General features: G+C 32.0%; 2 protein-coding genes across 3 annotated transcripts in view; both read right to left on the bottom strand.

Moving 5' to 3' along the window:
- The window catches only part of GRID2 (glutamate ionotropic receptor delta type subunit 2), a 1800826-nt gene that overhangs the window by 1140040 nt on the left and 636736 nt on the right, over positions 1–24050 (bottom strand). The window lies entirely within an intron of this gene.
- Positions 5787–6668, bottom strand: LOC141515942 (calmodulin-alpha). Its single transcript, XM_074227346.1, has one exon. It carries the CDS (start codon positions 6580–6582, stop codon positions 6133–6135), a length of 450 nt encoding a protein of 149 aa, XP_074083447.1. The 5' UTR covers positions 6583–6668; the 3' UTR covers positions 5787–6132.

The following is a 24050-nucleotide window of genomic DNA, read 5'->3' as shown; positions in this document are numbered from 1 at the left end:
TAAAGTTCAATAATAATTATATTTGGAAAAGATATTTTTATTTATCATGGAAATACACTAGATGTTTACTCAATAAAGGCAAAGGAATATTGCCTTTACACACTTGCAATATATTAAGTCTGTAGCAGTTGAGAATGTTTGATCTTTTTCTTTACTTAAGTATGTGATTTCTAAACTATCCACTTAATACAGCATATAGAGAATGAGATGAAATGATGTATTCAAAGACAAAAACTCATCACTATACTCAAACTACAATTTGCATAGGTCATTTCTGATAAATATAAAGAAATAAACATAAGATTGCTATAACTTGTTATCAAAAAAAATAAAATAAAGGAAATATGCTTGAAATAATTATTTTGAATAAGTTATTTTAAGAGTCCATGATATCCTATTACAATTTAAAAATAATTATTATGTTTTAAAATATTTTGCTTTCCACAAACATATATAAAAATAAATTTTGACATTCATTTTTAAAGGAATTTTGAATTCAAAAATTCAAAAGCTCTATTTTTTCAACCTTCATGAGTTCACAAGTAATCTGATAAAGGTTATATATGTGAAATCATGTAAACTATATTTCTATATTAGTCATTTTGTGCAAAAAGACTAAGGAGAGGGAGAGGAAGAAAGAAAGAATACATACATACATATACATACACAGACAAAGACACACACAGAGAACAAAAAATAATATGCTTTAGTCTACAGTTAGACTCCAGCATTTTTCATTATGAGGCCTTTAGGATTGTTCTAGATCATTATATCTCTGAGAATAGCTAAGTTATACACAGTTTATCATGCAATATTGCTGTTATGATGTATAATGCTCTCCTGGTTCTTATAGGTTTTTCTAAAATCATCCTATTCATTCTGTCTTATAATATAATATTTTATTATGCTCATATACCATAACTTTTTCAGCTAATCCCTAATTGTTAGGTAGTCCCTCAGTGCACAATTCTTGGCTACCATAAAAAGGAGAGCTATAAATATTTTTTTGTAAATGGGTCTTTCCCCCCACCCTGCTTTTTTATTTTTCCTTACAATACAAATTTAGTACATATAGCTGGATCATTTTATGGCATTTTGATCATCAACCCAAATTGGCTCTCCAGAATATGGGTGTTAATTTTAAAAAAAACTACCAACAGTGCATTGATGTCCCAGATTATCTCCATACACTAAAATATTAATCATTTTCTTTTTCTTTCATAAATAGTCAATCCAGTAGGTGAGAAGTGGTATTTCAGAGTTGTTTTAATCTGAATTTCTCTAATCATAGTGATTTAAAACATTCTTTTCAAAAGATTACAGATAGCTTAGCTTTCTTTTCTTTTTTTAACTGATTGTTCATATCCTTTGACCATTTATCAAATGGGAAGTAGCTTATGATCTTATAAATTGAGATTGATTCTTTAAGGTATTTGAGAAATGAAACAGATCAGAGACATTTGCTGTAAACATCTTTCCCATTTTTCTGCTTTCCTTATAATTTTTGTTGTAATTGTTTTCTTATAGAACTTTTTAAAAATGTTCATATAATCCTATATAATTTTAATATATTTGTCATTTTATAATTTGTAATGTTCTCTTTCTCTTCTTTAGTCTTAAATTCTTCTTATATTCATAGATCTTTTTTTAGGTTTTTTTTTTGCAAGGCAAATAGGGCTAAGTGGCTTGCCCAAGGCTTTTCATTATTCTCTTTAATTACTTTCATTCATTTTCTGAATTTCTCTTCTACCTCTCTTATTTGATTTTTAAAATTCTTTTTTTTTTACCTTTTTTAAGGCATGTGTGTGTGTGTGTTTGAGCATGTTTTCAATTTAGTTAGAAATTTCTGCCAATATTCTCTCTATTCAGGGGGTCAATTCAAGTTTCTGGCAAATTACAATTTACTTTGAAATCAGCTGTATGTAAAAACAAAAAAAACAAAACAGAAAAAATAATAATAACAAAAACAATAACAAGACCTAAATAAACCAGCAAAAAAAAAAACTTTGCTTTATCAAAAGCTCCTTTTCAAATATTGGGAGCCAATAACATAATGTTTAGGTTTTTGCAAGGCAAATGGGGTTAAGTGGCTTGCCCAAGGCCACACAGCTAGGTAATTATTAAGTGTCTGAGACCGGATTTGAACCCAGGTACTGCTGACTCCAAGGCACTCAGTGCTTTATCCACTACGCCACGTAGCCACCCCCAATAACATTTGAATACTGGAAAAAATAAACTCCTAGATTCTCTTTGTATAAAAGGAAATCTTAAGAATGCTCTCATCTATTTTCTTGACTTCAAAATAGCTTTTTAGGATTATTAAATGAATAACATTGGCCACCAAATCTTAGATTATACATGGAAGTTTTTATTAACATGAAATATAATGGAAAAGTATATAAATTATAAAAGAGAAAATTCCATGACAATTACACATTTAGAGAAAAAAGTGATTCCTTTTGCATATGTATGCATTGTAACTGATACTTTTTAAACTGTGATGAATTTTAAAGATTGCATTCTAATGGTAACATACTTCTATCAATATCATCCAGGCTTTGTGAATTTTTATTCTGACACCTTCATGTTTATCATGCATACATGCCAATAATTTTTATTCCTTCTTCAAACTTTTAGAGGTAGCAAAACATCAAAGGATCTCAGAGATTCCAGAATACCCAAAAGATCTAGATGAAAATGTAATTTATTATTAGAAAAATAATTACTTGAATTCATCAAAGCATTCTCTTCTAAATTAATTCCCAACTTCTCTTTACACTCACAGATGTTACATGTCTCTTATGTTCATATTCATGATGTGCTATTTGTATGTAGTTATACCTACAATTTTTAGTGTTTAAATACAACTTTCCACATGAAACATTTGGACTTAAGAAAGCAAAGCTATGAATATCTTTGACATTTTGGTACTGTCACTTAAGCAAAATGGTATAATATTAAATAACTCATTTTTTTATTTATTTATCATTTTATTTATTTTATTTTATAAACTAAATTCTAAAATACCTCAATGAACCTTTTTTAAAAAAAATTCTAATCATGTCTAAGGCAATACTTCTCCTTTCCTCTTCACCTGGGATAATTTTTTATAATCTCACTTGCAAATACTCCTAGGGTTACCTAACAATAATTAATATACTTGTCTAAAGGATATATTTTTAGACTCTGTTTCTTATAATACTTGGGGAGCCTCAGTTATGGTGGGAAATCCTTAGGATGGTATTTCCAGAAATTTGTTCATTAGGTCATATAACAGTGATGTCACCCAGCACTTTATGTGATTAGAACAAAGGATGAAGGGGTTCTAATACATGGTAGATGTTTTTAAAAAACAGTTCCAGTCCCTGGCAGGAGTAGTGGAAAATAGCTGGTGTAGATGAGGTAAACAGCAGAAATTTTGCAGAAGAAAAGTAAATGGCATTGAAAAAAACAAACAGCAAGAATCTGGTCATGGTACACAAAGTTACTGAGCCTGGACATGAAGATAATTGTAAGAATTGTATCAAATGCCTTCGGTATTCATCTGCTTTCTAATATCATTGGTTATTTGTGCATATCTAATGTAGAGATATATAGTTGATAGTTTAGGATATCTTTTTGAATAATGTATCATATATCCTTAAGTATAGCTAGAAGGATGCTACAGATGATTAAACATGCTTATGAAATTTTGCTGTTAACAGATTTAAAATAGTCCATGTTGTAATGTTGTGATCTGGTCCTTTTCATTTGTCACAAAGTATGAAGACTAATTTTGTAAAAAGACTATTATAGGGTGGCTAGGTGGCGCAGTGGATAAAGCACCAGCCTTGGAGTCAGGAGTACCTGGGTTCAAATCCAGTCTCAGACACTTAATAATTACTTAGCTGTGTGGCCTTGGGCAAGCCACTTAACCCCATTGCCTTGCAAAAAAAAAACCTAAATAAAGACTATTATGGGATGCCCATCAACTGGAGAATGTCTAAACAAGTTATGGTCCATGAATACTAAGGAATACTATTGTTCTATAAGAAACCATAAATGATCAGACTCTAGAGAGGCATGGAATGACTTACGGGATCTGATACTGAATGAAGGGATTAGAGTCAAGAGAACAATGTTCACACCAACAACAACATTGTGAGATGAACAACCTTGATGGAAGCAGCTCCTCTCAGTACTTCAGAGGGCTAAGATGACTGTATTAAACCAGCTATGGCCTATGTTATCCCTATCCAGGGAAAAAACCTGACAAAAATAACACACCACACGCAGAATAACCCTTCAGAATATGATAAACACCTTATAAAAATTGCCTCTTATGTATCACTTTCCCTTAACCCTAATTCCTCATACCAAAAATTATTAATTTATAAAAATGTTTATCAAAATATGTATGTACAATGCTAACCTGACTGCGCTGAGGTGGGTTGGGAGTGGGGAAGAGAGAGTGAAAGGAAATTTCATAACATAAAAATATACATGTGCATATAGATGGAAATAAATTAATTAATTAAAAAGGCTATTATGGTTCTATGATATGGAGTGAGAAAGGTCCTTAGATCAATTCAATCCATAAATTTTAAATTGACACTTTTATACGTTATTAAATTGATGCACAGATAACTTGAATAAGATTATACAAGTAGAAGATCTGATAGATAGGCCTAATCTCTTAGAATTATGATTTTTGAAAATTAATTTTCACATTTTGGGATATAAGAAACATATGCCTTCAGAAGAGTACAGTGTTTACTACTTACCCTTCTATAATGCTAGTGTTGTGAATTTGGTGATGCTGTTAACACTTAACAATGTTTAACTCACAAGTAAACTCAACTCACTAAAGGTATTTTTGCAGCACCAAACTATTAATAGTTCAGCTACAATTCTATAACCTTACTTGTATAATCATATATTCATCCTCTAAAACCCAAGAGGACATATTTTCAGTACATGATGGATTTTCTTTCTAATATATATGTAATTAATTCATTAACATGGAACTAGAAATCAATTCAAATTGTTCTTAAAAACAGGAGAAAGAAAGTGAATTATTTCATGGAGCCAAAGGATTTAAAAGAGGATGGGACCATAAAGAAAATGTGTACCATCCATATTTATAGAGGGGGAATCTGAGATTCAAAGAAATGAAGCACCCTAGACAAAGTGATACATGATGGAGCCAGGATTTAAACTCAAGATTTCCTTTTCAAAGACCAGTATTCTTTCTATTATATTATGTAATGGTTAATCCTATAGAATGAAATATATTATCTCTAAAGTACATGAACCAAATTACTATTTTAAAAAAGCAAAACTCTTTGAATATGGCATTTTAAATGAAGAGTTTTTAGTCAAAACCTATATTACCTTCAGAACTATTTATAGATGGTCTTTCAACAGAATCATGCAAAAAACTATGAGTTTAATCAAACAATGAATCTAATATCCTTAGAATGCTAATAATCTTATTAATGTTACTATATATGCCTTATTTTTTTAATTGTAATTATTTTTTATTGGAAAACAAATATACAACTTGGAATGGATTTGAGGCAAATTGTGCCACAAGCAGATCTTTTTTAAATAAGTGGCTAAACAAAGTTTAAAAAGCAAGTAACAATAAAAGAAAATGTTTTCTGGTACAGGACCAGCAGTACAAAAAATAGTGTATGAGTACCTGGATAATAAACCCGTTTTGCAATAGTGCAACTTTAAGTACATATTGTTGACTATCCATAGTCCATGCAGAGTTACAACTCCACACTTCAACAACAACATGCTGACAGCTCCTAAAGAAAACTATTTCTTTAAAAAAAAAGAAAGGCATAACCCAGATGTTCCCTCATTTGACCAACTCATCTAAGTTTAGATGTGCAGAAGGGCTTAGATATATCCAGAGTAAGCCACATGCAACATAGTTTTTACTTGATCAATTTTCCAAAATAAAGTTTCAGGACAATGACAGTAGATAAGGGCAAGAAAAACATGGAGGAATGAAGTCCTAATTACTACACATGCATATCCTTTTGACAGTAGGGGAAAAACTTTTTACAGATAAGTTACAAACAAAGAAAAGGCAAATAAACAATTTTGTACAAGAAATTTAACACATTCTGTACAATGTCTTCACTTTGCTGTCATCATTTGTACAAACTCTTCGTAGTTTACTTGACTATCACCATCAATATCTGCTTCCCTGATCATTTCATCAACCTCTTCATCTGTTAACTTCTCTCCAAGGTTTGTCATCACATGGCGAAGTTCTGCTGCACTAATATAACCATTGCCATCCTTGTCAAACACACGGAATGCTTCTCTAATTTCTTCTTCACTGTCTGTGTCTTTCATTTTTCTTGCCATCATAGTTAGAAATTCTGGAAAGTCAATTGTGCCATTGCCATCAGCATCTACTTCATTAATCATATCCTGTAATTCAGCTTCTGTAGGGTTCTGCCCAAGTGACCTCATTACAGTTCCCAATTCCTTTGTTGTTATAGTACCACCTCCATCCTTGTCAAATAGTGAAAAGGCTTCTTTGAATTCTGCAATCTGCTCTTCTGTCAGTTGATCAGCCATGCCGTTAGCGTTAGTGGCACCCGAGCTGCGACCCAACAACCTCCACGCTCGGTGGCTGCGCTCAGACTGATTATATGCCTTATTTTTAAAAAACCCAGTTCCATTTTCCCCCCTTCATCACCCCCACCCAATGAATCTGATATTCATTATACTACTACATACACATAAAAATAAACTATTCAAAATATAAAATGCTACTGAAAATGAGATATGTACACAGAAGAAGCCATATCAAAATTATTCAACTAAGCTAAAAAGGTCCCTCTTTCTAACCTCTGCTGGCCTGTTCCAATATCAATCTTCCCTTTGAATTACTCAAATACCATAATTAAAGCAATTCATTTGGGTTACACAAGATATACTGGGACAAAGCTCTCAGAAGGTTAAATAAAATGACATATATCACTACTTGGAAAACACAAAATGATGGAACTCCTCTTCAATATGCTCAACAAACAGTCATTCAGTTATTGTTTCAAGAAATTTAATGATGGGGAACTCTCTATATTTTAAGGCAATACTTTACACTTTTGAACAACTCTGAGTTTGGGAATATTTTCCCACATGGCAAGATTAAATGTGATTCTTAAAACCTACTTATTTGTCTGGTTTTACACAGTGATGAAATTAATACTTATGCCTCTAAAGTAATAGTTAATTAACTTGCATTTCTTTCTATTATATTTTTTAAAATCAATGTCATATATATTAAAATAGAAAGATGATTAATCATTTCTTCTTCATAAAAGTTTATTAGCTTGTTTTGTTTTATTTAAAGTCTAATAGAAATAAAATTTCCATTTATTTTACTTGTAATCTTTTAGGTCGTTCCAGAAACAGACACAATCATGGTCACACAAAGCTTGTACATGGAGCTGGTCTAAGAACCATTCATAGGGGTGGCTAGGTGGCGCAGTGGATAGGGCACCAGCTCTGGAGTCAGGAGTCCCTGAGTTCAAATCCAGCCTCAGACACTTAATAATTACTTAGACGTGTGGCTTGGGCAAGCCACTTAACCCCATTGCCTTGCAAAAACTAAAAAAAAAAAAGAAAGAAACCATTCATAGAAGTACAGAAGCCTACTAGGCATATTATGCTGAAAATATAATCTTTCATTGTTAGTTTCTTGAAGAAATTTTATTGTGGGGATTGGACATATTATTTTTCTCAAGATGATTTTTTTGGTGAGTTAGTGGTGATTTTGAAGTGAAGAGGGAGCAACAAATTATTAGGGACATTCTCATTACTATGCCGTCATATGTCATTCAGAATTTTAATCTTGAGAGATTCACACATCCTTGCTAACTTCTGTGAATTTTTTTGCTCATGGGAGGATTCTCTATATTTTTAATTTGAACACTGGAAATCTGTTTAATAAAAAATCTAAAGGACATTAGCTGGAATATGGAGGGAAGCAAAGGAGTTTCAGAAAAACATCTTCTATCTCATTGACTACACCAATGCCTTTAACTTTATGGATTGTAACAAAAGGAGATCCTAAGTATCAGATCATTACACTTTTGAAGTGAGGAAAATGTACTCCACCCAAGAAGTAACAGAATTGAACATGGAACAAGTAATCGGGTTAAGGTTGGAAAAGGAATATGGCAAGACTTTATATTTTCATCTTATTAGTTTAACTTAATGAAAAGCACATCATATAAAATGACAGGCTGAATCATCTAAATCAGGAATTAAGGTTCTTGGGAGAAATATCAATAATCTCAGATACTGAGATGGTAGGAAATGAAGATGAATTAAGAAGTCTCTTAATGAGGGTAAGAAAAGAGAGAGTAAAAGCTGATTTGAAGTTTAACATTAAAATATCTAAGATCTTAAGGGCGGCTAAGTGGTGCAGTGGATAAAGCACCAGCCCTGGAGTCAGGAGTACCTGGGTTCAAATCCAGTCTCAGACACTTAATAATTACCTAGCTGTGTGGCCTTGGGCAAAGCACTTAACCCCATTTGCCTTGCAAAAACCTAAAAAAAAAAATCTAAGATCTGGCAACTGGCAAACTGAAGGAGAAGAAATGGAAGTAGTATCATATTTTTTACTCCTGGGTTCAAAGGTCACACAGATGGTGACTGTAGGTTTGAAATTAAAATATATCTGCTCTTTGCAAGGAAAGTTATGGCAAATCTGACTAAAAATCAGAAATATCACTTTGCCAACAAAGGTTCAGTTAGTAAAAGCAATGGTTTTAAATATCCAAATTAACTATAAAGGACATATGAAGAAAAACACTATCAGCATCCAGAGATAGAACAGATATGTAAAAATAAAAGTATATATATAGATATATATATACATATATATATATATAAAATGATTTTACATATGTATATGTATACATATATTTGTATCTAATGGTAGCCAGAGTTGGATTATAAAATTGACACTTCTGAATTGTGGTACTGAAGAAGACTTTTGAAAATCCCTTAAATAGAAAAGAGATCAAATTAGTTAATGCTCAAAGAGATAAATCCAGGCTATTCTTTGGAAGGTAAAACCCTGAGGCTAAAAGATACATTCTTTGGTCACAAAATGAAAAAACAGGATCTACTGGAAAAGAATCTGATGTTGGGAAATATTGAAAGCAAAAGGAAAAGGGAATAGCAGATGGTATCATGGACACAAGGAACTTGAATTTAGAGTTCAATTGATAATGGAGATTCGAAGGACCTGACATGGGGTCATTAAGTGTTCCATGGGGAACACGATGAACAACACAACAACAATAACAACAAAAGATTCATTAAAAAAAATTTCTAACTATTTTTCTTTATCAAAAATTCCTAGATGGAACAGTCATTTTCCTACATAGTATTTATCACTGATATTCAGTAACATTTTTTTTAATTTTTCAGTGAGAATTAAATCGATAACAGAAGCTCTCCTCTTTAGTAGCTTCACGTTTTGAATGATGTTCCAAAAAATAAACATAATGTGAGAAGAAATATGAAAAGCAGGGTGTCTAGGTGGCGCAGTGGATAAAGTACTGGCCCTGGAGTCAGGAGTACCTGGGTTCAAATCCGGTCTCAGACACTTAATAATTACCTAGCTGTGTGGCCTTGGGCAAGCCTCTTAACCCCATTTGCCTTGCAAAAACCTAAAAAAAATATGAAAAGAGCCAGAGAATTAGGGAAGTAAGCAAGTAAAGCCACATACATGTAAAGTTCCTGAACTATGTCTTAATGAAGACACAGAGGAATAGAATACAAAAGTGAATAATAGGAAAAAAAGAAGAAATTCTATAAAGACTGACTGATTTCCAATTTTGTTCTATGATAGGTTATGAATTTGTCCCTAGTATAAAGACTTGCAAATAGTACTTGTGTGGTAACTATTTGTGGATTTCTCTATATAATTAAGGTGGGAGTAGAATATTGTCACTAATACTAAATATATAAAAAGGGTAATATTTATCAAACTGGTAATTGTATTCCTTATGAGGTTGCTATGGTTTCCACTGAACCAGCAAGAAAAGCCAATTCTAGTTACTTTCTTCAAGAGCCATGTAGCATATCAGTTGTTCCTGGGCATTTATCCAATAATGAATTTTTTTGGACCTAGGATAATGAATTAAAAGAGAAAAAAAATGTAGTGAACCAAGTGGCCAACAAATATAAAGGTATTCATTATTAAGACCCTTTCATTTAATAAACATTTACTTTCTCCAAAAAAAGGGATCTACAATTATAGTTTGTTTGAAAAAAAACATACCCTCTAAGAGGCACATAATAATATACTTTATGTAAAATATAAATTAGCATATAGTTTAAAATGCAATATATTTTCATTCAAGATTTGCACGTGGAACACCTGTTTAAATGTTATTTTGTCTCTGCTTTTCTTGTTAGTTAACTCTATAATCAAACCATATTGCAGATTGTTCATAGCTCTTAATGAGTCCTAAATGAGGCTCCATCAATCTGTCAGACAACCTGAAAAGCAAAATTACTGATGGAAATTTCACCTTGTTACCAAAATAAAACTTTACCCAGAACAAAGAAGAAATAGAACACTTAATAATTAAGAAAAGTGAGAGATGGTATTATTTGATTATTCCAGATGCATCTGTTTTCTCTAACTGCCCATTAATTCCTAGGAAATAAAATATGTGTTAATATCATTACAACCAGACACTGAAAATCAGAAAAGTATTAAATACATGATTTTTAAAAAGTATCTTCAAAATGATATAATTTTTTTTTTTACTGTTAGGATTAAAAAATAAAATTAATTCTCTATCAGTCATTTAATATTTTAATTTTCCATTTCAATTTAGTATTGAAATTGCCACCAAAGAAAGATTATTATGCATGCTTTGAATCTATACATGTGGAATGACATCTTAACATTCACAAAAGAGTTAAATATCAAATTAAATCCCAATCACTCCATTTCAAGCAGAGACCATCTCACGTTTTGTAACATTAAAAACAATTTGAAAACAAAAATAATTATCATTTACTTACCAACTTACTTAAGGATGTTGAGAATTAAACAGAATATAATTAAGTGTTATATGCTGTCACTGACATAATCATGGGGGAGTCTGACTCTCAACTTTACAGACAAGGGATCAAAAACATCTATTCTACCTTGGCCTATATCACATAGTAAAATACTTGGGGAGTCAAAAGAGAGATAAACCTTAAAAGAATGTAAGATATTGGAATGACCTTAACTTTTTTTTAAATTTATTTTTATTAAAGATATTATTTGAGTTTTACAATTTTCCCCCCAATCTTACTCCCCCCCCCCCCCCACGGAAAGCAATCTGGATGACTTTAACTTTTAGTAGAATATCAGTTCCTTGGTTGGGCCAAGTCAATATATAAAAAAAGTAACCCTACCTAAATTAATTTACTTATTCAGTGTCACATCAACCTTATTTATAAAAGTATATTATTGAATTACATGAAAATAACAGCAAAATTCATCTGGAAGAACAAGAAATCAAAATATCAAGGGATATAGTGTAGGAAAAATATGTAGGAAGGAAGTATAGAAGGATCAGAACTTTAGCTATATTATGAAACAGTAATCATCAAAGTGATTTGGTATTGGTTAACAAATAAAGAGATCAATCAGTGGAACAGACTGTCTATACAATTTGCATTTGGAAGAAAAACAGCACAGTTACCTTGGGTTTGAAAAAGCCAAAGATCCCAGCTTTGGAGAACAAGGGTGAGGAGTGGGGTGGGTTAAGAACTCACTATTCAAAAAAAACAAACAAACCTGGAAAGCATTCCCAAAGTTACTAAAGACTCACACCACATACTAAGATAAACTCAAAATTTGTATCTGACAGATTTAAAGATACATGTCTTAGACATTAGAAATGAATTAGAGGAGCAAAGAATAAATAATCTATCAGCTTTATGAGCAGGGAGGAAGTTCAAAACAAAAGAGGGAGAAAATGAGAGAAGATAGAATGGAATTATGCTTAAGTTTTTGCATAAAGGAAACAAATGATAAAAGTTTGGTTTCTGGTATGTATATGTATGTAACTTATTTAAATTCATAAGAATAAGAACAATTTCGCAATTGATAAATTTTCAAAGAAAGAAATTCAAGCTAGCAATAGTCATATGAAAAATATCCCAAATCACTAGTAAATAGAAAAACTAAAATAAAAAAATCCTGAGATTCTCTCACATGCCTATTACAATTTGGTGATGCTGACAAAAAAAGGAAAATGACAAATACTGCAGAACTTGGGTGAAAACATGTTCATAAATGATCTGTTGGTTGAACTATGAACTAGTACAACCAGTTCTATGTCAAAAAATTATTAAATCATAAATACTCTTTAACCCAGAGATACCTTTTGGTCTATAGATGAAAGAGTTTGGGGTTTTTGTTTTTTTTTTTTAGATTTTTCAAGGCAATGGGGTTAAGTGGCTTACACAAGGCTACATGGCTAGGTAATTGTATTAAGTGTCTGAGGTCGGATTTGAACCCAGGTACTCCTGACTACAAGGCCAGTGCTCTATTCACTATGCCACCTAGCCCAAGAGTTTTTTTTAAAGAAGGAAAAGGCCCATATGTACAAAATTATTTATAGTTATTTTTTTAATAATTACAAAAATTAATAGCTTAAGGGAGTACCTATTTATTGAGGAATGACTACAAGTTATAGAAAGTAATGGAATATCATTATGCTATAAGAAATGATGACGACTGTTTCAGAGAAAACTGTGAAGACTTGCATGAATTGATGCTCAATGAAATGAACAGCACCAGAATTTCAATAAATACAAACTGTATTGAAAAACAATGGATTCTCCAAAGCCAATTCCAGAGGATTCAACATGAACTATACTTCTAGTTTCTTGGACAGAGAGGTAACAGACTCAGTGTATAGTTTGGAAATGGATAATGCCAAATTTTATTTTACTTGGTTATATATTTTATTATAATAGTTTATCAAAATTATCAAATTTTATTTTTTCAGTGGGGAGGGGGAGGGAGAGAAGGTGATTGCTTTTGTTTTGAAAAAACAGTAAAATTAAATTTATGAAGTTCATCTCCTTTAGGGAAAAAGAAGTCCCTTGATATAAGTTATATAAAATAAAATCGTCAATTTCTTTATTCCCATTGTCTGGCTTACTGCACAGGCTAGAGTATATTTAAAATATTTTTGTTGAATTGATTTGAGACCCATAACAGCACTTCAGAAATAAGAAAATTGATTTTAATGGGGTCAATTGCCATGTTTACGGTAAAAGAAATCATGAGTAAGAATGCATAACTCTTTTGATTTTGATAAAATCTTTTAATTCTAAGACTAGTCCTCTTTCTGCAAAACCAGGCTGATTTTTCTCATCTACCTTTAAGTCCAAAGTATTAGTACTTCCTAAATTTGTTGTTTAGCATTTTTTTACCATGCTTAGCAGTTTCAATAAAATGATCCTCACTGCCCTAGCCTAAGGACATGGAAGAGGTGAGTAGAGATAGTACGCAAGGTAAAGAGGGGGGTTATAAAAAGTGGGTATATATTTTCACCTAAACATGAATTTCCTATAAGGAAATTTTCTCCAAAAATGAAGACCAGTATCTGATTTTAGAGTTGTCTGGATCACTGAGATATGAAATGTCTTATGTGGGGCTACCAATCTAGTTACCGATATTAAGACTTGGATCCAGGTTAAGTGTTTTCAGTTCTCTAGCTATTATTTCATACTGAAGGAATATCAGTCATGGATTGCATTTGGGAAAATTTACATAGCTAGTCTTCTAAGTAACATGATATTTTTATCTTTTAAACAAAATAAAACACTGCCTCCTAAATGTCCAAAAATTGAGATTTATTGTTTGAGGCCAAAAGGAGTTCTTACAAACTTATAACTATTTACAATGGAAACATGTATTCCTAATGTGAAGATGTCTGTGTTCATCAATTATTAGATATTGTAAGTTTTCAGGAAAATATTAATCATAATAACAGCAATATTGTATAATGTTGATCAACTATGATAGACTTAACTCTTCCCAGCAATATAGCAAACAAAGACAACTCCAAAAGACTCGTGACAGAAAATGCTATGCATATGTTAAGAAAGAGTTATGGAGGGGCAGCTAGGTGGTGCAGTGGATAAAGCACTGGTCCTGGAGTCAAGAGGATGGGAGTTCGAATGCAACCTCAGACACTTGCCACTTAGTAGCTGTGTGACCTTGGGCAAGTCACAACCCTGACTGCCTCATATCCAAGGCCATCTCTAATCATCCTGATTCTTATCTGGTCACTGTACCCAGATGGCTTTGGAGGAGAAAGTGAGGCTGGTGACTTAGCATGGCACCCCCTCACTCAAATCCAATTTATGTGCTTGTCATGGCATCACCTCCCCCAGTGTCATGGTCTTCTTTTAGAATGAAGGATGAAAAAACAAAAAAAACAGCAAAAAAAAAAGAAAATCATCATCTCTCATTCTATAGAGTATGAACACAAACCAAAGCATACTATTTTCACTTTATTTTTTCTTTCTTATTTTTCCCTTTTGTTCTGTTTCTTCTTTTATAACATGACTAATGTGGAAATATGTTTAACCCAATTGAACACATATAACATATATCAGATTGCCTGCCATCTTGGGGACAGGAAGGGGAAAAGAAACACCATTTGAGAAAAAAGTGATGCTAAATCTCAGAAAAAAGCAAAATCTATATATGCTTTAAACAAGAATCCTTTTCAAAATAGAATAAATTCATTTCAGAAGTTAACAATTTTAGTTATCCCAATAAAAATGTAGATTAGATTGTCATAATGCAGAAACTCATGATTTAAATCATGCTCTAATAAACTATTTGTTTTGCCTTTAAGGAAAAATTACACTGACAATAGCACCTTGTGCCTTAAAATAATTCAAGAATAAAACACAGATATATTGTATTCAAATTATGGATGCAAATGATGAAACAATAATGTCATTCTACAATAAAGTTAGATAAACTTCTATTTGAATAATAGACAAGGTCAGTGTGAGAACTAGACCCAAAATCTCAAAAGTTTAGGAAATTTTGTTAGGAAGGGAAAGAAACTTCCAATACATATCAATGCCTTCCTTTCAATTTATAATGAGAGTTATGAAAGATGCCTAGATCAATGAAAGGTTAAGTTACTTATCCAGAGTCACACAGGTTGTATGTGTCAATGGTGGAATGTGAACTTAGGTCTTCTAGCTTTGAGATCGAATATCTAGTTAGGACACAAGACTGTCTATTTTTCACCAGTAAAATCAACTCAAAATAGAAAAGTTAATTAATTTTTAAAAAAGAAATTGTCTGTGGGCATTTCATCAATATATAATCATTATTTATTTATTATTATATTTATTTTCCATGCCAATATGAACTCCCTATCTCTGGCTGACCCAACTATAAAGCTTCTGAAATTACATATACTGATTCATTAAGTTGGGCACTGATACAACAGGCAAGGAAATGCTATAGTTTCTTGCTTGATGTGTGATTTAGGGAAAAAGAAAAATGAAAAAGAGCATCCTATAGTAGAGTTTCAGGGACTTTGGGACTCTGTAACTTTGGAAAGGAGCAAGGAGCAAGAACCAAAGCATGTTTAGTACAAGAGTATCTGTAAAATGAGCTGGAGAAGGAAATAGCAAACCAATCCAGCATCTTTGCCAAGAAATGTCTAAATGGATTCAGAAAGAGTCACACATGACTGAGATGAATGAACAAGAAATTTCCTTTAGTATGCATACATAAATAGAGCTTGTAATATTGGGTAAGGAGGATCTGACAATATTCAAAAGCCTCTGGTATCACCTTCTCATGTAGGAAATCTAAGATGATTGCTTCTGACCACACTGGATTGATATGTAATGGAAGTGCCTAGATGAGGGTTTGGAGCAGATAGAGACATCCTATAATTGCATAGTACGTGTAGCACACTCTCATGACATGTGTATGATTGCTTGTCATGACCATGTGGAAATAAGGTAGTTAATTGAAATAATGTAAAAGCAAGAAGAAAGTTTGAGCTTTACCTATGAGTGAAGGCTTGAGAATTAAGATTCTGATTGCAGAAATTTACATTGACATATTCATTAGGATAAATGACAAAAACATGCTACTCAAAGAAGCAAGTCTTTAGGATAGGGATTACAGATTTCTGAGATACACAGAAAGATTGGTAGCCTCCCCTGAAAAGTTTCTAGTACAAGCTGAACTTCACAAATACTCAAGTACATATAAATCTATGTGTGATCTAACTGTGAATAGGATTAGGCTCATGACTAACAGCAACATCTGGTGGCAAATATGTCTATATCTATATGTATATCTAACAATATCTAAGTCACAGTTTTAATCATTTTTTCTTTATTGCATGACTGGCCTGATACAGAAAAAGACAGTATTAGGAAATAGTTCAGTGACTTTTACATTTTTTTCTCTCTCATTTCTGTAACATGAAATTAACACAACATATGAAATTTGAGGGATCACAGCACTTCAAATGATGATTTTTTTCAGTGAAGGTGTACACTAAATGATTTTCTAATGAAATATTATATTTGTGGACTACTTTGCTTGACTCATTTGTCACAAGTTTTTTTTTTAATTGCACTTATTCTTTTAATTATGGGTTAGAAGTAGCAAAAAGGATGTTTTCCCATCGCCACAATGGGGGCATTGAAAATTTTTCATTGCCAGAAGATAACAGAAGTTGAGAAGGATGCACAGACAAAGATGACAGTTGGGAAATAACATGATGAAGACCTTTATATGTAAAAAATGAGCTAGTTATTATGAAACAGATTTATTATTTCATATACAATGCTCTTTTTGTGTTTAGCTGTGCATATGGAAAAGCTATTTTCATGTGTTTAAGTTAGGAATAAAAACAGTAATTAAGAAAAAAGAAAGATTATTAGTTTGTGTTGGCTAACTGTGCTCCATTTAAAGGAGAAATTATCAATTAAGAACAGAGTATTAGGAACCTATGGAAGCAGCAGGCAGGCTTCTGTACAAAATAAAAATCTTGAACATATAGGATTCCTCACTTACAAAAAGGTATCCAGACAAAATTCTTTTCATCTCTTTTAAAAGTTCAGCTTCCTATTATAATACTACATATCAAAAAAGGATTTTGGTACTAGGGAATGAAAGGGAATGCTATTTTTTTATTTTAAAAATTTTATTCCTTCCAATTACATGCAAATAATTTTATTATTTTATTTTATTTCCCCCTAGTTACATGTAAAATAAGTTTAAACATTCACTTTTTAAAAACTTGAGTTCACCAAATTCTCTCTCTTCCTCTCATACCAATTCCCTCATCGAAAAAGCAAGTATTTGATATAGGTTAATGTGTACTCATGAAAAACATTACCACAATAATCATGTTGTATTTATAAGGCCACAAGTCATTCCCCAATTGATAATGGACAAAGGATATGAACAGAGAGTGGTCAAATGAAGAAATTAAATCTATATATAACCATATGAAAAAATGCTCCAAATCCTTACTGAATATAGAAATGTAAAGTAAAACAACAATGAGATATCACCTCACACCTATCAGATTGGCCAAGATGAAAAAAAGGGAAAATGAGCAATGTTGGAGAGGTTGTGGGAGGATTGGGACATTGATGCATTGCTGGAGAAGCTGTGAATGGATCCAACATTTCTGGAGAGCAATAAGGAACTATGCTCAAAGAGCAATAAAACTGTTCTACTGTCTGACCCAGAAATTACAATTCTAGGTCTATGTCCAGAAGAAATTATAAAAAAATGGAAAAAGTCCCAGACCTTCCAAAATATTCCGAGCAGCACTTTTTGTAGTGTCAAAGAAGTGGAAATTGAGGGGATGCCCATCAATTGGGGAATGGTTAAACAAGGTATGGTACCTGAATTCTAAGGAATATTGTGGAGTTTGAACAAAGACCAAAAACTATTACCTTTAATTTAGAAAAATACAAAATAAAAACCCATTATCTTATTGTGTAATTATGCTATCTCTTATACTATATTTTTCTTCCTTAAGGATATGATTTCTCTCTCATCACATACAACTTAGATCAATGTATACCATGGAAACATTGTAAAGACTAACATACAGCCTTCTTTGGGGGAAATGGAAGGAAGATTGGGAGGAAAATTAAAAAAACTCAAAATAAATAAAATCTTTAAATAAATAAATGGGTAGCAGAGAAAAAAGGAAAAAAATTAGGAATAAATGGAGCTTCCCTTAAAATAATAAATAGTATCTACCTAAAACCATCAACAAATATTATATGGAATGGGAATAAATTCAGAACCTTTCCAATAAAATCAGGGGAGAAATAAGCATGCCCATTATCACTATTACTATTCAATACAGTATTAGAAATGCTAATTGGAGCAATAAGAGAAGAAAAGGCAATTGAAGGAATCAGAATTGGCAATGAGGAAACAAAGCTTTCACTCCCTACAGATAATATGGTATACTTAGAGAACCCAAGAAAAAGATTTTTAAAAATTCCTTGAAACAATTACCAAATTCAGCAAAGTATTAGGATATAAAATAAAGTCACATAAATCATCAGCATTTCTATATATGAACAACAAAGCCCAAAAGCAAGCGATAGAAAGAGAAATGCCATTTAAAATAACTATAGATAACATCAAATACCTGGGAAACTACTTCCAAGACAAACCCAGAAGCTGTATGAACACAATTATAAAGGACTTCTCAAACAACTAGAGTCAGATCTCAATAATTGGAAAAATGTCAAATGCTCATGGTGAGGTTGAACTAATATAATAAAAATGTCAAGTCTACCTAAATTAAATTACTTTTTCAGTACCACAACAATCAAACTACCAAAGAACTATCTTAATGAGTTATATAAAATAGTGATAAAATTTATCTGGAACAACAAGTTGTCAAGAATAGCAAGGGAAGGGGCAGCTAGGTGGTACAGTGGATAGAGCACCAGCCCTGGAGTCAGGAGGACCTGAGTTCAAAGTTGATCTCAAACACTTAATAATTACCTAGCTGTGTGGCCTTGGGCAAGCCACTTAACCCCATTGCCTTGCAAAAAAAAGAAGGAGGAGGAGGAGGAAGAAGAAGAAGAAGAAGAATAGCAAGGGAACTAATGAAAAAACAATGTAAAGGAAGATGGCCTAGCTCTACCAGATCTAAAACTATACTTTAAAGGAGCAGTCATCAAAACTTCCTGGTGCTGGTTAAGAAATAAAGTAATGGATCAGTGAATTAGGACAGGTTCAGAAGAACAGTAATAAATAATACAGCAATCTACTATTTGACAAATCCAAAGACACCAGTTTCTAGGATAATAACTCACTATTTGGCAAAAATTATGGGGAACATTGGAAAATAGTATGGGAAAAACTAGGCATAGACCCACATATCTCACACCCTACAGCAAAATAAATTCAGAAGGGGTACAGGCTTTAGACATAAGGGTTACAACATAGATAAATTAATAGACAAAAGAATTTCTCTATCTTTCAGTTCTATGGAAAGGGGATAAATTTATGACCAAACAAGAATTAGAGTGCATTATAAACTAAAAAAAAATGAATGATGTTGACTATATTAAATTAAAAAGTTATGACACTAATAAAATTAATGTTGCCAAAATTAAAAGGCAAGCAGAACCTGGGAAACAATCTTCACAACTAGGAGTTCTAATAAAGGTCTCATTTTTAAAACAGATAGAGAATTGCATCAAATTTATAAGGTTACAACCATTCCCCAACTGATAAATGGGCAAAGGATATGAATACAGTTTTCAAATGAAGAAATTAAAGCTACATATTATCATATGAGAAAAATGCTCCAAATATTTATTGAATATATAAATACAAATTAAAGAAACTATAAGGTATCACCTCACACCTAGCATTGGCCAAGAAGAGAAAAAGGGAAAATAATCAATGTAGGAGAGGTTGTGGGAGGATTGGGACATCAATGCACTATTGGTAGAGTTGTGAACTAATTCAACCATTCAGGAGAACAATATGGAACTATGCCCAAAGAGCAATAAAACTGTTCATACCCTGTTACACCAATTCCAATACCAGGTCTATATCCAGAAGAAATTATAAAAAATGGGGAAAGTCCTACATGTATCAAAATATTCATAGCAGCTTTTACTGTACTGGCAAAGAATTGGGAACTAAGGAGATGTCCATCAATTGAGGAATGGCTATGGAATATTATTGTTCTATAAGAAACCATAAATTGTCGTCCTTCAGAAAAGCATGGAATGGGTTACAGGATCTGATGTTGAATGAAAGTATTAGAACCAAGAGAACAATGTACACATTAACAATAACATGTGAGATGATTAATAGGAGAAACTCCTCTCATCAATTCAGAGAGCTAAGGACAACCATATTAGACTGGCTGAGGACAATGCTATCCCCATCCAGAAGAAGAAAAATAAAACAAAAAGAAAAAAAAGAAAAACCAACCCTTCAGAATCTGATGAACATTTTATATAAATTATCTCTTATTATCTATTTCCCTTAATCCTAATTATGCATAATGAAAATGATTAATATATAACCATGTTTATCCAAAATATATTTGTACAATGCTAATCTAACTGTTCACCACTGAGAGGAGGAGGGTGGGAAGGGAGGGTGGAAAGAAATTTTGGAACTTAAAAATATACATGTGCATAAGGACGAAAATAAATAAAATTTTTAAAAAAGATAAAAGGACACATCCAAATTATGACCCTCTCAAATACATAGTCCAACTGGAGGAAAACTCAGAAAAAGAATTTAAGACAATAGGAAATTTTGATGATACATATAGTATGAAAAAAGGGAAAGATAGTACAGATAATAAAAAACTTGTAAAACGATAGTGATTATGATATGAACGTAAAACAACTCAGAAAGTTATTTACCTTTCTGATTATAACACACATACACACACATATATATATATATAAAAATATATATGCATATATACAATATGGTCTAGACTAGTATTAATATAACAATTATTGAGAAGAAACATTCAGTATAAACCATGGATGAGTTATAGTAGAGAAAACAGACTTAAATTACAAAGAATTTGTATTCTCCATAAGGACACAAAACTTGTATATTATTATTGAATAAGTAGAAAAGATAGGAGAATTAATAAAACAAATAAGGTAATACTGACACATGAAAATTAGGTGGGAAAATATAGATCCTTGGAGACTTATAGATTAAGTATTCTGGGAACCTTTGAAAATTGAATTACTTATGTTTTAACTTACTCTCTACTACAGATGGAAAAGTTACAGATGACCTGAATGCTTCTGACTGAAGTCACCAGCAGAAGTGTCTGAGCCTGAGTCCTATAGCCTTTATTAAAAGGAAGAGTTAGGAAATATTAAATAGGATTGCTTAAAAACAAACCCAAATAAACAAATTTATTAGCACCTGAGACTTTCTAACTAATTAGATCAAAAGTATTAAAAGAGCAAAAGAGAAGCAGAATGGTTGGAAACTGTCTATTCTAAATAGATAAGATAGAGTCTATTCTGTGAGGGGGAAAAGTATTCAGGGAATCCCTAATCTTGAAAATCTTTTTATGAAGTGGAGGAGACATTGAAAAAGTACAAATTATATAGCACAGCTAAATAAAAGCAGAGAATGAATTAATGATATAGTTTACAATGAAAACGTGACATTTTCAAGGATAAACATACCACAATAAAAATGGAATTATCAGTTTGGTAAAGAACATTTATAAAGTCAAGGTGGCACAAACAAAAAATGCTGTGTATGTGTTTGTGTGTGTGATGTTCCTTCATGGGAAGGTCATGTAGAATGGATGTTGACCTATTAGTATAGTCATTTCATGCTGAAAAAGCAGTAGGCAATAAAATTAGATAAGCTCAGTAGAGCTAAAACAAGAAGAATGTTGAAGGCTAGAAAAAGGAATTCTTTGTGATAGGTAATAAGATAATATTTCATATTGCAGCTTAAAGAATCAAATAATCTCAAAGTTGGAAGGCATTTTAAAGTTACTACCATAATCTTTTATATCTGTAATGAATGATTTTCTAGCTTCATCCTAAAGACTTCATGTGATTAGTAAACTGATTTACATTTCATTATTGTGTAGCTCTACTAGGAAGTTTCCCTGACATGAAGTTAAAAATATGGCTTCAATTTCTATCAGTTTCTCGAAATTCTTTTCTTTGATATGAAGTACAATATCTTTTTTGCACATGACACATATTTAAATACTTGAAGATAGCTGTCAAGATTCCCCCAAGTCTTCTGTTTTCCTGATTAAGTATTCTATTTCTTCCCTGTATAGCATGGCTTCCATTATACTCACTGTCTTTATTATTTACTTTTATTATTCATTTATGAGTTAGTATTACTACTGCAATTAACAGCAGTAGGAAGAGCTATCTTGTATCAAGGCCAATATCACCATCAGAAGTAGTCCTCCTACAGGAAGTTTGGCTTTGGACCAAGCAAAGTCAGTGTAAAATTTAAATATTAACCTTTAACTGATTATCCTAGTAGTCAAGTAACTAGATAAAATTCTCAAATTTTTACGTTTCTTTGTTTATCATTTCTTTTTCTCCCTGGGAATAATCTATATACTAATAATCTGTAGTACAAAAATTATTTTATTCTTGATTTCATGACTACACATAAATTGCTCAATTAGTGTTTTCTTAATTGAATGTGAATTGATTACCCTGTTTATTATGTGCAATTGGGTTGAATCCTATAAACTAGTCCTTTAGAAGATAGATCTGAGATGATGAATTAATACATGCTCAATAAATAATTGCTGAAAATAGAGAACAACATACACATTAATAACAACCTTGTGAGATGAACAACCTTGATGGAAGCAGATCCTCTCAGAAGTACAGAGAGCTAGAATAACTGTATTAGACCGACTATGGACAATGTTATTCTCACCCAGAAGCAGAAAAACAAAATAAAACACAACACACACACACACACATACACACACACACACAAACACACACACACACAACTTTTCAGAACTGGATGAACACTTAATAAAAATTATCTCTTATGTATCTCTTTCCTTTAATCCTAATTCCTCATACTAAAAATAGTCTACAACATGTTTATCAAAAATATGTATATACAATGCTAACCTGACTGCTGCTAAAAGGAGGGGGGTGGGAAGAAATTTTGTAACTTAAAAATATACATGTACATATGGATGAAAATTAATTTTTAAAAATAACCACATTTAAGAAAAAGAAAAAATAAATAATTGCTGAATTCAATGCATATGAGTTGGCCATTCTATTATTTAAAAGCTGATTTGATATCTAATAGAGTCTGTTAACATGCTTTCACTAAACATTTATTTTGTGTATGCCAGGCAACATACTAAGTGTTGGAAATATGTGGAAAGGCAAAAATACAATTAGGCCCCACCCTCAAGGAGCTTACATTCTAATGGAGGAAGCAACAGGAAACAATTATCACCAAAATGCAGGACAAAAATGAGAGATAATGTTAGAAGTTAGCAGTTGGTGGATAAAGGAGAGACTATGAAAATTTTATTGGAGAAGGTAGATTGTGAAGGATTTAAGGGACTAAGGAGGTAGAGGTGAAGAGGAAGAACATGCCAATCATGGAGAACAGTCAATGAAAAGTGAGAGATGGAGTGCTGTGTGTTGAGGAACAGTAAGAGTTAAGTGACATTGGATAGTGGATGGGAATACTATAGGAACAGATAGGAAAGGTTAAGGAAAGGGAAGGGTAATGAAAGGTTTAAGAGTCAAACAAAATATTTTTATATTTGTTCTTGGAGGTAATAGATTATTATTGAAGTTTATTGAGCTTATTGAGTGTTTCTTTAGCAGCTAAGAGAATGATGGATTAAAGTTAGGAAAAAAACTTGAGGCAAGAAGTCCAGTAAGTAGTCTAATGAAGTATATCAGGCATGAACTGAAGAGCTTATATAGCTGTATGAGTA

This window comes from Macrotis lagotis, chromosome 3 (genome assembly GCF_037893015.1).
Source record: "Macrotis lagotis isolate mMagLag1 chromosome 3, bilby.v1.9.chrom.fasta, whole genome shotgun sequence".
Taxonomy (NCBI): domain Eukaryota; kingdom Metazoa; phylum Chordata; class Mammalia; order Peramelemorphia; family Peramelidae; genus Macrotis; species Macrotis lagotis.
Note: the sequence above shows the minus strand (reverse complement) of the source record. Positions and strands in the feature narration are given on the sequence as shown.